The sequence below is a fragment of the Panthera onca genome, chromosome B2, assembly GCF_046562875.1.
Source record: "Panthera onca isolate mPanOnc1 chromosome B2, mPanOnc1 haplotype 2, whole genome shotgun sequence".
Taxonomy (NCBI): domain Eukaryota; kingdom Metazoa; phylum Chordata; class Mammalia; order Carnivora; family Felidae; genus Panthera; species Panthera onca.
Window position 1 is genome coordinate 40205019 of NC_138343.1, and position 14736 is coordinate 40219754.

The following is a 14736-nucleotide window of genomic DNA, read 5'->3' on the forward strand; positions in this document are numbered from 1 at the left end:
GAGGACCTATGATCGGGAGAGTTGTCCCAAGTGTCCAGGCAGGCCCGAGGACAAAGGGCAGGACTCCTGTCCTAGGACTGTGCCTTCTGCACCCTCCCCATTTCTTGCATGGTCCCAGTTTTTCATCTCTCCTCTACAAATTTCCCTCAAGAGGCTGGCTGTGCCTTCACAGAGCCCAAAAGGGAGTTACTGAGCTACATGCTGGCCTTAAATCAAGACTTTTTTTTTTTTTTTGGTGGGCCTGAGTCATCTCTGTATGTTGCTTTTGGTTCTCCTTAAGGTAACAAGGGTGGGGATGCTCCTGACCCAGCTTAAATACTGGCTCCTGGTGAGTAAGCCCAAGAAGGTGTGGTTCCTTGGGCATCGTCTTAACCTCTCCTCTTTAGTCTGAGGCTACATGCGGGTCTGGGCCTTTCTTACCTTTTTTAAGATTTTATTTTTAAGTCATCTCTACACCCAATGTGGGGCTTGAACTCACAACCCCAAGACCAAGAGTCGCACACTCCACAGACTGTGCCAGCCATGCGCCCCAGCCTAGGTTTTTCTATGCATCTCTAAAGCCCTGCTGGCCCAAGATGGCACCTCCTCCTTGCGTAGTAACATCTTCCTTAGCAGCAATCCCTGCTCTGAATCCCCTTGTGCACTTCATCTCCCTGCAGTGAGTTCATAGAGGGATTGTTGCTGTGACCCACAGCGACTCCTATCTGGGAGTGATGTTCACTCAATTAATTCAACAAATATTTAGAAGGCCTATATTATGCCAGCCACTGTCCTAGGCACTTGGTAGCACACAAGCTGGAAAGGCATCAGTTTGCCTCAGGAAGCCATATCCTCAGATTTTGCCCTTTTCCAAAACATGACTCTGACAGAGCCCAGAACATTTCAGAACTGGAAGGGATTTTCCAAATCATCTAAACCATCGGCCCCATTTTATAGGTCAGTAAGCTTTAGGAGACAGGTCCTAGGTCTCCAAGGCCAGGATTCCTCATGCTTCCTTGTTTACTGTCCATCCACTCATCTGGAAAGCAATGCTCTGTGTAACCTTGGGAAGCCCTTCCCCTCTCTGGGCCTCAACCTCCTGCCTGTGAAATGATGGAGCTGGATGAGGGAGAGGCCCTAAGGCCCTATCCAAGCTTTTCTTGGTTCTCGTCTTACACTGCTTGTAAACACTCTTGGGGTTCATGCTAAAGCTTCCACTTGTGTGTGCCACATCTTCCCAACTTTAGTGTATGCTCCCGGTGGGGGGGACAGAGGCCAGTGAACATCCCTGATCGCCCCACAGCACTACACGCATATTGATATTTACATCACGGCAACTCGACTGCTTTTAGCTGACTAAACCAGGAGAGGCCACGTTGTTTCTTTTAAACATCAGGCATGGGTGAGAACAATGCTATTCAGATACGAGACAGCGCTACTTAAACGACTCACACGAAAGCCCGGGTCACAGGAGACCCCAAACACACAGTGCCATCGTCATCTCTGATACAGATGTCGATTTTTTTCCTGACCTGTGGGTCTAAATGTAAATTCAAATATGTGCGTATATTTCACACCTAGAATCATTCTTAGGTCTCCAAGGCCAGGTAGGAACTTGGGCCCTGAGGCATTAATGAGTCCAAGTGTTTTTATACTTCTCTAAGAGGATTTGCATTTGAATGCTCTTAAATACTAGACAGGGAATCAGGCTCAGACCACACACTCACCATTTGACCGTGGCTCAGTTACTTAGGCTCTGTGCCTCAGTTCTCTACCTCACAGATTGGCTCTGAGGATTAAATGAGTCAATATCGGTAAAGGGCCTAGCACGATGCCCGGAACACAGAAAGTGCCATGTACGTGTCAGTTAAAGAAAACCACCCACACAGGTGCTAACAAAACCGTGGCACAATCGGGAATGAAAGCATATTACAGACATTCATCACATTCATGAATTCTAAACACTTTCCCGAGTGGTGACAGCCTAGAGTTTACCAATCTGTTGTAAGACATGCCATTTTCACATACACATGCACAGCAGGTAATGTTTTCCACAATGTGTGGAAAGGAGACTTTCCCTGGCTATAGACTCAGGGAAAAAAAAAAGAGTTAACCACAAGGACAAAATGATAGTAATTACTGAAGCCGCACACTAGGGATTTGGAGATTTCGATGTCTTTAGCTTTAGCGTGTCGCATCTTTAGTGCATACTTGACACGCAGACAACTTTGGATCATCGGCCAATGAAGGAAATCAGTCTCGGGGATAAATGGTGATCGAGGATTAGACTAATACACACGCTGCTAACTGTTCCTCGATAATTGAGAGTTCCTGGAACCATCTAGAGGCCAAGGCTCCTCCATGGTCACGCTTAACGGAAGCTGTGGTAACACCCGAGGGTTCCGGGTCTCTGGTCAGCAGCATCTGTGACACGGACGGATCAAAAAGGATATCCCAGGGGGCCGAGGGTGCCCACTTATAAGCCATCAAGTCAAGGCTGGGACCACTCTGGCTTCCCTCCCTGCCTGCCCTGGAACCCAGGCCAGCCCTTACCTCCTTAAAGGAGTGCTGAGCTATGGGGCCAACCCGGAGCCACCTTCCTTCTGCATTTCTATGCCAGGAAGTTGAAGCCTGTCACCCGCTCACCGTGGTCACCTCGGCAGCAAAGCAGAGCCAAACACCAGCCACTTACTAACCTGGGTGAAGGGTGGGGGCGGGGCGCACGGAAGCGGCTTCACTCACCACAGAATCATCGATTTCTGCGAGGCGTGTCCGGTGTTTCCGCCCCAAGCGCATTATCTTTTTCCACGTGTAGTAGTACTCCACACACTGAGCCACCGTCTTAGACTTCACCTGCCGGGAAAGCCAGCTCCACATCAGCTCAGCAGTGGGCAGTGTGCCAAGCCGCAAGCTTTTGTGAAAATTTAATTTTGTAATAGGGAATGGGTGCATGCGATTCAATTAAAAAAAAAAAAGTATATAGTGAAAAACCTCCTTCCCACGCGGTTTGTTCTCCCTCCATCTGGGTCTCACCCTCCCCACCCCTGTCACACAGCTAAACCCTCTTCTTCATTTCTTGGGTGTCATTCCAGAATCTCTTTACGCACATACTAAAGAACACGATAATATATTTCTCCTCACACTGCATACGTTGTTTTGCAACTTGATTTTTTTTTTTTTTTTTTTTTTTTTCACAATATAGCCTGGAGATTTTTTTCATGTCAGCCCACAGGGAGCTCATTCCTTTTTTTTAACCCATAGAGCAGCATGCTTTTTCATTTAATGTGCTTGAGCGTATTTGGCTCTCCGACTGGTTGACCTTCAGAATCTATTTATGAAAAATGTTCCTTAGTAATCGAACAGGAATGTAAGGCAAAAGTTAGGATGACAAGAGCTTAGTTTCTGCAGGAAACAAGCCTTGCCCTGTCCTCCCTCAAGGGGGCAAAGGTACATGTATTTTAAAGAGAAAAAAAAAAATGCCTTTGTGTAGTTCATAGATCTCCAAGCTCAAGGTGGGGTTCAAAAATGTGGGCTTCTGGAGGCAGATAAAAGGCTGGCCATACTTGTGGAGGTGGGAGACCAGCCACCCAAACTGTGAGATGAGAGAGGTCCCGCCAGAAGCTGTCTCCTTCTGAAAGTGCCCCTCTTTCCACCACTTGATTTCTTGAGTTTCTACACTAGTCGCTCAGGGAGTGAGGACACTGTCTCAGAGAGTACTTGCTGGAAAGGCTGTGTTGCCTGGCAAGCACGACACAGGAGTCTGTCACCAATCAACAAGGTGCAGGCCTGCAAGGGGTGAGGCCCAGGACAGGTCAGTCCTGGGGGATGGGGACTCAAGAAAGAGGACAGCACGAGAGCACGGAGGCTACTGAGCTTACAGGGCAGCAAAGAGCATGGTGGCCTCCAAGGTAGGGAAAGGCAGGGGTGAATACAGATCTGGAGAGGGCGGGCAAGCAGAGAAAAGTCTACCTGTCCCACCAAGGAAAGTCCTAGATTAAGGACAGGAGACATGGACCCGGTGGGTAGCATCGGGCCAGCCCAGAGCCAGTGGGAGGTGTTGCCCGAGACTCCGTTCTCAGTGGACCTGAACATTTTAATGACCTTAATGACACAATATGGCTCCATTGTTCATTGATTTTCTGAAACATTGAATCATTTTCACTTTTAGCCTCAACCACCTCTCAGCCAATTAAGGCCTGTTAAGTTCATTATCTGCTGAAAAGTGCTATTTCATCTGTGTACAAGAGTTCTATTTTGCTGTGAGATGCTGTATATACAAAGTATTATTATTTTTATTATGACTGTCGTTATGATTAGGGGCCCAACTCCAGAAACTCTGCTACTGGCTAGGGGGAAGGCACGTTATCTTCCCTTCTCTAATGTCTCAGAAAAAGAATTGTCAAGAACATGATAAATCTGTCAAATATACACGCAATAAATCATGTACATTGTAAACCAACGGCCTCAGTTCTATTTATTCTGATAGGGTGTATAAATTACACATTTTTTATTAAGATAAAAATAACTCCCCACCATGTCCAAATAATCTAGGTCCTCCTTCTCCCCCACAGCCCTGACACTGGGCGATGCCACCCCTGTAACAAATACCATCCTTCACCAGAGATGAGTGGAAGACATTCTTTTCCTGAGAGTTAAACCAACAGCCAAATATTTCTGTGTGTCTTTAAGGTGTATAATTTCCCCGATTCAATTTCAAGTGAGCGAAGGGAAAAGGCATACTTACCATCTTCTGTACAAAAATAAAGTCTTTGCTGTAAGTGGCTAGTGCTTTGTTAAACAGTTTTCTTTCCAGGGAGGTCCACTTGTCTGAACCTACAACAAAACAAATGTAAGAACAGAGCACAGTTCTCCTCACTTGTCGGTGCTGGCTTACTTCGTTAAGTTCCAAAACACAACTGGTTGGCAAGTGATATTAATACATATGCAACTCCCAACTCCCGTTTGAACAAGAAAATCAACGTAGTGTAACGGTTAGCAACCCTGACACCTGGGTTCAAATCCCAGCTAGGGCCTTGGCCTTGCCAAGTTACTGAACCCAAGGCTCAGTTTTGTTACCTACGAATGGGAACAGTTCTAATTGCCCTCGGCTTTTGCGATCTTTGGGAAGGTTAAAGAAGATAATCCACAAGAAGGCTTAGCTTAGTAACTGGAAAACAGTGAGTGCTCAACACGTTGTGGCTACAGTTTCTATGCAATTATGATGTTCACGGGTGCAAGCATTCATGCAGCATGTGCTCCTTGAAATGTGGCAGTTTTGGCCATCTCCACCCTCAAGATGCTCACCATCTAGTGGGGAGACAAACCAGGAGGCCACGGTGTTCAAAGTGATGGCTGCGATGCTGAGGTAGAGGTCATGTACCAACGGGGCACAAAGAAGGAGCAGCATCACGCTCGGGTGAGGGCCAGGCTTCCAGGCAGAGAAAACACCTGAGCTGAGTTTTAAAGGACCCCAAGAAGCAATTCAGGCAAGGAGGAGATGGAAGGGAATTCTGGGGAGGAAAAGGGGCTGAGGCAAAAGTGAGAGGCAAGAGTAAGATGTTGCATCCATTCATTCATTCAACAGGTATTTTTAGGTTGTCTACTACATGCAAGATGCTGAGCTAGGAAAAAAAAAAAACAAAGCACAAAAACCCTAGCATCTCTAAGTGCTTACTGTGTGCCAGGTTCTAAGTACTTCACAGACATTAGTTATTTGGCTCCATCAATAACCCTGTTACCCATTTTACAGATAAGGAAACGGGGGTGCTCAGAGAATGAGCAGTAATCCAGTAGGGTTCAACTACAGGCTTCTGGCAAAGAGAAAGCAGATGGGGCTGGAGAGGTGAGCGGGACCAGCCCCTGAGAGAGCTGCAGACCGATGAGGAAGAGGCCCCCGCAGTGCTGAGCTAATGCATCTGCCTTGGGGGCTGAACTTGATTTTCACAATCTTTTTCCCTCCATAAATGAGAAAGCAGGATGTGCAGATGATCACGCCGAGTGGTACTGGCTTGTGTTGCATAAGAAATGAGGCTTATTCCTAAGATAAGTCCTATTTCTGGGGGCTCCAGGGAAGGCTCGTCCCCGTGGCTGCTTTGCAGAAAACTTGGCTTCATTTTTCTGGTTTTTTGAATTTGCCACATCTCTGATTCTTTGGATGGTGCATGGCTGGGCCTTTGACTTTGACATTCCTCCACTTCTCAGAGCTATAATCCCCCAAACTGCAGTACTTTCCCTCCTAACCAGAATAAGCCCAGGATTTCCATTTTGCTATGGTTGACTGATGACGCTGAAATTGCAGGAAATCTGAATTGTTCCTTCCCTTGGAAGGTTCAGCCAAAATTAGTGAATCAGGTTCCTGGAGAGAATGTGTGAGTCAGTGACAGAAACTCAGATTTCTGAAATAAACACCTTCCCTGTGTGACTTGGTGATAGGTCCTCAAGCCAAGAGCCTCTGGCCCCAGACTCAGAATATGCTCTGCAGGGTTGGGCTGGCTCAGACATCTAAAGCACAGGGCCACCACTGCCTGATTTCTTTGGTTTGCAAAGTTATCTTTACTTCCGGAAGGAAAGCAGCTTTTTGATTAATCCCCAGCAGAAAGAAGCATCTTCCACAAGTTCTGGAGGCTGGGACATTTCTGGTTGTGCAACCGTCACAACAGGAAGGAGAAGAGAGTTTGAGTGTTGGAGAAGTTTTGCTGGAGTGGACATGAACAGAGGAGATTAGTGGGATTTGGGGTTCTGGAATGGTTCCATCAGTGTTCCTCAAATTCTGTCTAATATTCAAGGCCATGGGGTCCCAGCTCCCATACGCTCCCCTTGCTCAGGAGCAAAGGTAGAAAGAGACAGAAAGGATTAACCAACAGTTTAGCTGAATGGCCAAAGAGCAGTCAAGGTTCTTTTTAGATATCCATCAAGATAGCCAAGAGGTAATAGGAATCAGAAACACAATGATGGAGGGGGTGCCTGAGTAGCTTGGTCGGTTAAATGTCCAACTTCAGCTCAGGTCATGATCTCACAGTTTGTGAGTTTGAGCCCCATATCGGGCTCTCTGCTGTCAGCACGGACAGGGTCCTCTGTCCTCCCCCCCCCCCCCCCCCCCCGCTTGCTGGTTTTCTCTCTCTCTCTCTCAAAATCAATAAACTTAAAAGATATATAATGGTGGAAGAGGATCATGATGGGGACATGTCACATCTGTCCCTGGATAAGCTACTTCACTGCAGGTCCAGAGCCCGTACAGGTCCAGAGCCCGTGCAGCTCTCGGTTGCAGCTCGGATGGGGAATCACCCAACTAGATCAAGAAGAATCCTTTCTGCTCTCAGCCAGACTATACATCTCCTAGAGTTAGAGTGCCTCTAAGACCTGATGGGACACTAACAGGGCCATGCAGCCTTCTCAGGCCAGCACCCAGCCTCTATGGTGGACACACTTCCTTCCACACCACACCACACCACACCACACCACACCACACCACACCACGAGTGGAGTCATCATGTGATTACTGCCCAAGCAGCAGTGTTACATGACCAGGTCTACTTTTAATGTTCTGTTCATTTTTAAGAGAGAGAGAGAGAGAGAGAGAGAGAGAGAGAGAGAGAGAGAAGGAGAGGGGCAGGGAGGGGGACACAGAATCCGAAGCAGGCTCCAGGCCCTGAGCTGTCAGCACAGAGCCCAATGCGGGGCTTGAACCCATGAACCATGAGATCATGACCTGAGCCGACGTTGGATGCTTAACAGACTCAGCCACCCAGGTGCCCCGCCCAGATCTACTTTTAGGAAGCAAATCCCCGCATGCCCCCAAATGGCTTGCCAGCTGCAACTCCACAGAACATGAAGTTGCTTCCTGGCCCATCTGTTATGGGGGACCCCAAGCCTCATGGAGGAAGGGAATTAGTCTTGCTGACTCCTCGGTGGTTTTTAGGGCTGCTGCTCTGTGATGGGCTCTTCGGTCTCCCCCACCCATGCGCTCGTTCTATTCCACCAGCCCTGGCTTGGAAGCGGGCTGCACTTTCCCACTCTGAGGGCCGCAGGGGCCAGGCAGAAAGAGACGGCTCCTCTAAGTAGTCCTCGGGGCTGCGCTTGAGTGCGCAACATAGCGCTGTGTACAGGTGTCTGTCCAGCAAGGGCGTCTGTGAAGTGAGAGGCAGAGGCAGGGCCAGACAAGCAAGTCCATTCTCACACTCACACGAGAGCGGGCTCCGTCTTCATGACATCCTGATCACGAGATTGCCCATGGGGCCGGGAATCCACCCTTGCCAAAACCTGGGAACACTGGAGTATGCTCTTCTCAGATAAGGTCACTGTGGTGTGATAAAAAGGGGTGGCTTTAGTCAGGAGACCACAGGCTGCAAATCTGGTTCTGCCACTCACGGCTCCTGCGGCCACGGGCAAACGTACTCAACTTCTCTGGGTCTGTTTCCTCTTCTGTGACTGGGGCTGCAGCGTCCGGTCCTAAGTAGGTGCAGAATGAATGCCACCGGCCACTCGGTGAGGAGATTGCAAGTCAGCTCATGGCTACGGGACACGCACTGTCCCCTGCTGACATGAATTAGTGGCACTGGTGAAGACTGCGGGTCCTTGCTGGTATTCTTTGTTCTGTGGATGTGTAATCCCACAGCCTTACTCGGCTGCCAGGCGCTCCCGGTCCCTGAATTCCTTCTGTAATCCTGTCAAGGAAAGGCTCAGGCGTCTCATTCCTGGAGTCTCTGACGGGAGCACTTTTCTTATTTTTAGACAAGGTTCTAAGCCAGCCCTCGCTGGATACCGCGTCTTGGGCAAAGCCTAGGATAAAATGCGAAACCGAGGCAGGGAGCTGCCTCTAAGCCTCCCCTTGCTCTGCCCTTTCTTCCTCTTCAGGATCCCTGCTGTCCAGTCAGCATGCACACAGGGTCAGTGGGCTGACATTCCCCCAGCACATTTGCACTACCTGGGGATTCCTGGCTATCGGGCTGTTATCAGCAGGGGTCCCTAACAAGCCGATTAAGGCTAATTACAAGGGGTCTAATTAACTGAGGAAACTGGTGCTGAACAGTATCCAGAGGAAAAATATTCTGAACTCCAGTTGCTGGGAAACAGGCTCTGGACTGCCGCTAAATTTGGGGCGATCTATAGCGAACCCGGGCAATTAAAAGGAGAACTGGAGGGATGAGAGCATCGGGCACAGAATCTTCTAAAGAGGGCCCTTCTGTCATCCTTCCGAGACTTAAAACACTTTTGTGATGGTGCTCTTATTGTACATACACAAGGAAGACATGTTCACTGCAGGAAAAGGATTGTTTTTAAATCAGATCTTCGGGGTGCCTGGGTGGCTCAGTCGGTCGAGCGTCCAACTCTTGGTTGCAGCTCAGGTCATGATCTCACGGTTCCTGGGATCGAGCCCCACATCCAGCTCTGTGCTGAGAGCGTGGGGCCTGCTTGGGATTCTCTCGCTCTCTGTCCCCCGCCTCAAAATAAATAAATAAATAAACTTAAAACAATTTTAAAAATTAAATTAAATCAGATCTTCATTTCTGTGAAAGGTTTTCCGCGGTGGGTAAAAGGATGAATGATTTTTCGGGGGTGGAGGGTGTAGTTGGCTGACCCTAAAGACCCCCCCGGAGGCAGAAGGAAGGGAGGCCTCCATCCGAATCCAGACCTCAAGCTTGTCCACTGCCTCTTTCTTTGTAAGAGTTGTATCAGGCAAAGCCGGCAAGTATTATCAGGTTCTGCCCTTGAGGTGACCACTCTCCAGCCAGGGACATGAGCTAAGAATGCCTGGAAAATGACATTACAGCTGTGTTTCTTGCAAAGCGTTCTCTTGAGTACGTAATTCTGTCTTCTCGTCAAACTGGGCAGCTTCCAAGACTGCAAACAGGCCTTTCCCAACCGAGTGGGTGTTTCCTCAAGGCATCCTGCAAGTCTGGAGTCAGGAGTTGGGTCGGTGTTTGGGGCCCACCTGGGCTGTGTGGGAGCCAGACAGTGGCCTCTGTTGCACTCTTACCAGGAAGCCTAAGGCCAGTGTCCACACCCATCTGCAAGAATGACCAGTTCGATGGAAAAACCAAGGATGCAGCAAGCCCCTTAATCACAACCAGGCATCCTCCTCACCCTGATTCCCCGATGCTCAAGCCGTCCCCACCCAATCCAACTGCTGACAGGGAGAGCCTCTGCAAACTGCTACCCACACATGGGTGGAGGGTGCTGAGAGGGGGCTGGGCCCAGTGCTCGGGTGTGGATTAGTGTGCCGGGAGCCCCCGCAACAGCACCTTCCTCCACGGACCTTGTACAGGGCTCTTCTGGCCTCGGTAAGCAATCTCCCGATTCGGGTGAGCTGCCCACCCACACTGGTGTCTCTCCTGGGCCCCAGCACTGGTCACTTTTTCCTTTTCTTACTGAATGGCTTGAGATGGGATGGGAGAAGTCAGGAGTGAAGTAAGGGAAGTGATTTTCACAGGCCTGGGTCTCTGTCTCCCCCAAACTTGTAGCCTCTGTTCCCAAGCTCAGTCGTTCTGCCTTGCCTCCAGGGCGGGGAGTTGGGGTGGGGTCACACTGGCCACAGCTACGGAGCTGAAGTGAAAGGCGATCCAGAAGACAGTATCTGAGTGATGCTGACTTGACCTGACAGAGTCCTACTAGAGAGCAACCCTACAGGGCTTGGTACAAAGGCCAAGGCAGGACAGGGCCATGGGGATGGGATTCACTCACACCCTGGAACCGAATCGAAGGAAGGAGGTAGTGGCTGGTAACTAGGGGTATCCTCTGGGGCCTCCTCTGTAGCCTGGAAGGAAACTATTAAGGGATGGAGTCAGGCCAGACTTTAGAGACCGGTGACCTCTGACCTTTTGGCTCATAAGTTCTACAAGATTCTCTGGGGCTCAGTCTGTGATCACTTCCTGGAGAAGGCAGATGTCTGGCAGATACAGGTGAGTTCCTTTTTCTTGAGGACATACAGCTAGTGGAATACCAACCCTTCATACCTCAGCTCCACCTCTCTTGCCCCTAGTTGTCAAAAGATTCCAGGAGGCAACAGAGGGTTTCCTGGTCTGCCTGTGGGGGAAGAAGGCCGTGGATGGGGAACACATTAGCTAGGGACCCCAAAAGATCAGTAATCTTAGCAGAGCTGAGGGGCTTCCAGTTTCAAAATTCTATTATCTTAGTGTTTTTGTTTTGTTTTGTTTAGGGGTGGGGGTGGCCTCTCGTCTGTAGCTTTCCAAATTTTATTATGTCATGACACACATAAAACAATGTAATGCTTGCTTGGTACGCTGGGGAGAACTGGAGGGGATTTGGGTCTCAGATGAGGTTGCTCACAGCTGGAGCTGCCCCAGCCCAGAGGCGATGGCCATCCCGGTCACCCCGAGAGCCGAGGGCAGTGGCAGCAGATGGTTGGGAAGCTCCCTGTCATCAACCATCTCGCCCACTATATAAAGAAGCTTGAGACAGGCTCCAGGAGGCTGGACAGCCTGTCAGGGTTTAATGGGCAGCAGATGACGCTGGGAATTAAGAGGAATGAATTGTTTCCATGGCAGATTAGAGACAACTCCCACATCTTCCTACCCACACTCGGGGCAGACACCAAGCAGGAAATGATGGAGACAATATTAAGAAACTGGCTCATTTAGGCCCCAATTAAACGATGGATTTCTTATCCGTGTGTCCATTTTGTGCTTGTCTAGTTCCAGTAGCAGCCTGTGCGCTGACAGTGATCCACAGGCAGACATCCAGGGCTGTCTGTGCTCAGGTGAGTGGCTTCTGAGGCCACTCCCCGCTGTGATGACAGGCAGGAAGGCCGGCTCACGGGAGAAGCACATTGAGTGAGGCAAAAGGTGGTGGGCATGGGTGGCTGGGGGGGGGAAGGGGCAGGCCCATCAAGAATGTGCTGGTATGTAAAGCAGCCCTCACCTTAGGCCACATCTGGCCATTGGGACCAAGGACTAGAAAAGGTATGACTAGGTCCCCAAGCCCACTTAAGGACTTAGCACCTAACTATGTCTGGCCAAAGCTCTAAAGGAACCTTCAAATGATTATCAAGGGAGTATTAGAGGATTCAGCCCCCTCTGAAATAGAGAACCCAGGCAGGGTTCATGGAGACCCCCAGAATGCATGGGTCTACCAGGTACCGGAAATTAAGATGTGGACTTCAACTTCGTTTTGTCACCGCAGGCTCCCCAGCCATCTGTTGCCTTCTCTCCTCACGATTCTCACTACACTCAACTCTCAAACGTGTTTTCTCCTTCCCCTGTTATTGGCGATGCCATCATTAACCCATACCCTCAGAGGACACACTCTGTATATGTGCCTGTAATGTGCGTATTACCTGTACCCGCATACACACGTGCATATGCACGCACGTATGTGCACATGTACCGTATATGCATATTTCTAGTAGCTTTCTCCTGCCCCGAGTGTGATCTGTTATTGAACGACTGCTTCCTCCTCAGACCCCCAAACTGCATGAGGCAGGACTCTGTCTATGTCTGTCATAGTCACTGTCTCATCTTAGCACTTAGCACAGTTTCTCGTACACAGCAAACAATAATTAATAGATGACTAACAAGAGCTACTAGAACGTGCCATGCATTGCGCTACACCTACTATCTCTAACTGTCACAAAAAATGCTGCAAGGGATGCAGTAGGAGCCCCATTTCATGGGCGAGGAAGCCAAGGTTCCAGAAGGCAAGATGTGAACCCACGTCTACAGATTCCAAAGCTGAGGGGCTGCTGAGTGTGGTTGTCTCCGTGCTGTCCCCTCTGTGGTTCCTGTCCCCAGTACTGCCACACGTGCAGGCACTGACCACTATCACCCAGCCCTTGGCACAACCACGCGGGGCCAAGCCTAGACAAACAGCCAACAGACACAGCTGTCCCGCCAGCAGCGTCCCAGGGGGCCTTGAGCTCACAAGTGGCGATTAGGACAGGACTGGTCTATCTTATTATTAAAAAGCGACACCACCACACATGCAAAGAGCCCGCTCTCAGGAAGCAATGGGGCACAAGGCTCCTGGCGACCTACCGGCATAGTGGTAATTTGCTAAAGGATGACATTTTAACCTGACTGGCTTCCGCAGCAGCAGCATTTCCAGAGCAGCCTGCAGACCCATGGGAGAGAAAAGGCGAAAGTCAGTAACAGGGCTGTGTGTCCTAGGAAGGCCATTACCTAAGAGGGAAAAGGAGTGAGCATTGCAGAGGCAGGAGCTGGGGGTGCCAGAAGGAAACCCAGAGGGAGACCCCCCTAACTGAGGCTCCCTTTCAGGCCAGCGCCCCACAGGGCTCACCACTCGAACATCTATCTCCCCCAGCCCGTGCCTGCAGCCAGTTGGTCATGTCAGAAAAAAATACAGGCGGTGGTCGAGACCCCGCTCCCTCCTTGGCGAAGGCCCTGGCCTCTGAGAGGTGGCGGGGCCTCCTCTGAATGGAGACTGAATCTCGGGGGAAAGGCTCCACAGAAATGAGTGGGTGGTTTGGAACTGTTTTTGCAGAAAAATCATGTTTCAATTACAACTTAACATAAACAGTTTTATTAGTAATAACTGTACTACACACTGTCTTTCCAGAGAAGCCTAGCTAAATAACCCTTTCAAATATGCCTCCTTTAGCCTTGTTGACTTTTTAAAAAAATGGCGCACATCGAGTTGGACAGTAGATGGGTTAGGGGCAGAGCCAAGGTCTACAATCTTGCTTCTCTAAGTGTGGTCCGTGGACCAGCAGCACAGGCATCTCCCCTCGGAGCTGGTCACAAATGCAGAACCTTGGGCCCTGCCCTGAGAATTGCTGAATAAGAGTCTGCATTTTAACAAGATGACCCAAGTCATTTGTGTGCACGTGGAAAGTTCGAGTAGAGCTTTACTGCCACACTTAGCTTAAAGGATTAAGGAGAGTTCTCTAACATTCTAGAAAATCCTCGAAGGCTACCAATAATCTCAAGAGAAGACAGTACTGGGACATTTGTTTACTTGCACACTTTCATAAAATCAAGAAGGAGGAGGCTAGATCTGGTACGAAAACCCTGTGTTTACTAAAGGGGAAACTGAGGTTAGTGATGGAGTGTTCTTGCCAGGAATCCAGGGGGGGGAGCAGGCAAACAGCTCTGGATCCTAGGAAAATGGCACCAAAGTGCTGGTTTGGGGACACCAAAGACCTGTGTGAAAGGGGGAAGAATGACACCAGTTGGTGCACAGGCGACATTTCACTTTGGTTAGGGGAGAAAACAGTTCTATGAACACCAAACTGGCTGACTCCATAGGAGGGAAGAATAATCAGCAGGGCATAATAGGTCACGTCTTGTTTCAGTAAGGCTTTCTACCTCCCATCACCGGAGGCCAGTTTTCTGATGGGAATTATAAGACTGCTGAAACGAAATTCTCATTTCTCTAGACAGATGTGACCATAATTATTACTTAGGAACAGATGTCTAAGCAGAAGTCCAACCGCAGGTCCCCCCCGAAGGCTTTAAATCCTCACCTACTCAACGAGCTAAGGAATATGGTGGCATGTTGACTGGTCATGATCTTAACAACTGGTTTTACGGTATGTGGGACAACACAAACTCAGGAAAAATACTTTCCAGAATTCTGACACGAAGAATGTTAACTGTGAACCCTCTTTCCACGGTTCCTTACCATCACATCACCTTTGGCCTCGAAGAGAGAGTGCAAAGCAAATTCAGAATTGGTCCCTCCACCGGGCAACGCACTCGAACAGCATAAATTCAGGAGATTCTCCACTGATGGGAACAATGAGAAGTCACTGCATCAGAGAGAGCTCAGTCTCATGGACAAACA

The 14736-nt window shown here is 49.4% G+C and overlaps 1 protein-coding gene across 14 annotated transcripts in view; it reads right to left on the reverse strand.

The window, feature by feature from the left end:
• Positions 1–14736, reverse strand: part of TRERF1 (transcriptional regulating factor 1) — a 227860-nt gene that overhangs the window by 13785 nt on the left and 199339 nt on the right. For all 14 annotated transcript variants that reach the window (XM_060614377.3, XM_060614374.3, XM_060614372.3 and 11 more), the window contains 4 exons: positions 14575–14678; positions 12969–13044; positions 4724–4812; positions 2722–2832 (listed from right to left, as the gene is read on the reverse strand). In XM_060614377.3, coding sequence (XP_060470360.1) covers positions 2722–2832; positions 4724–4812; positions 12969–13044; positions 14575–14678 — 380 coding nt within the window. The remainder of the gene's footprint in view (positions 1–2721; positions 2833–4723; positions 4813–12968; positions 13045–14574; positions 14679–14736) is intronic.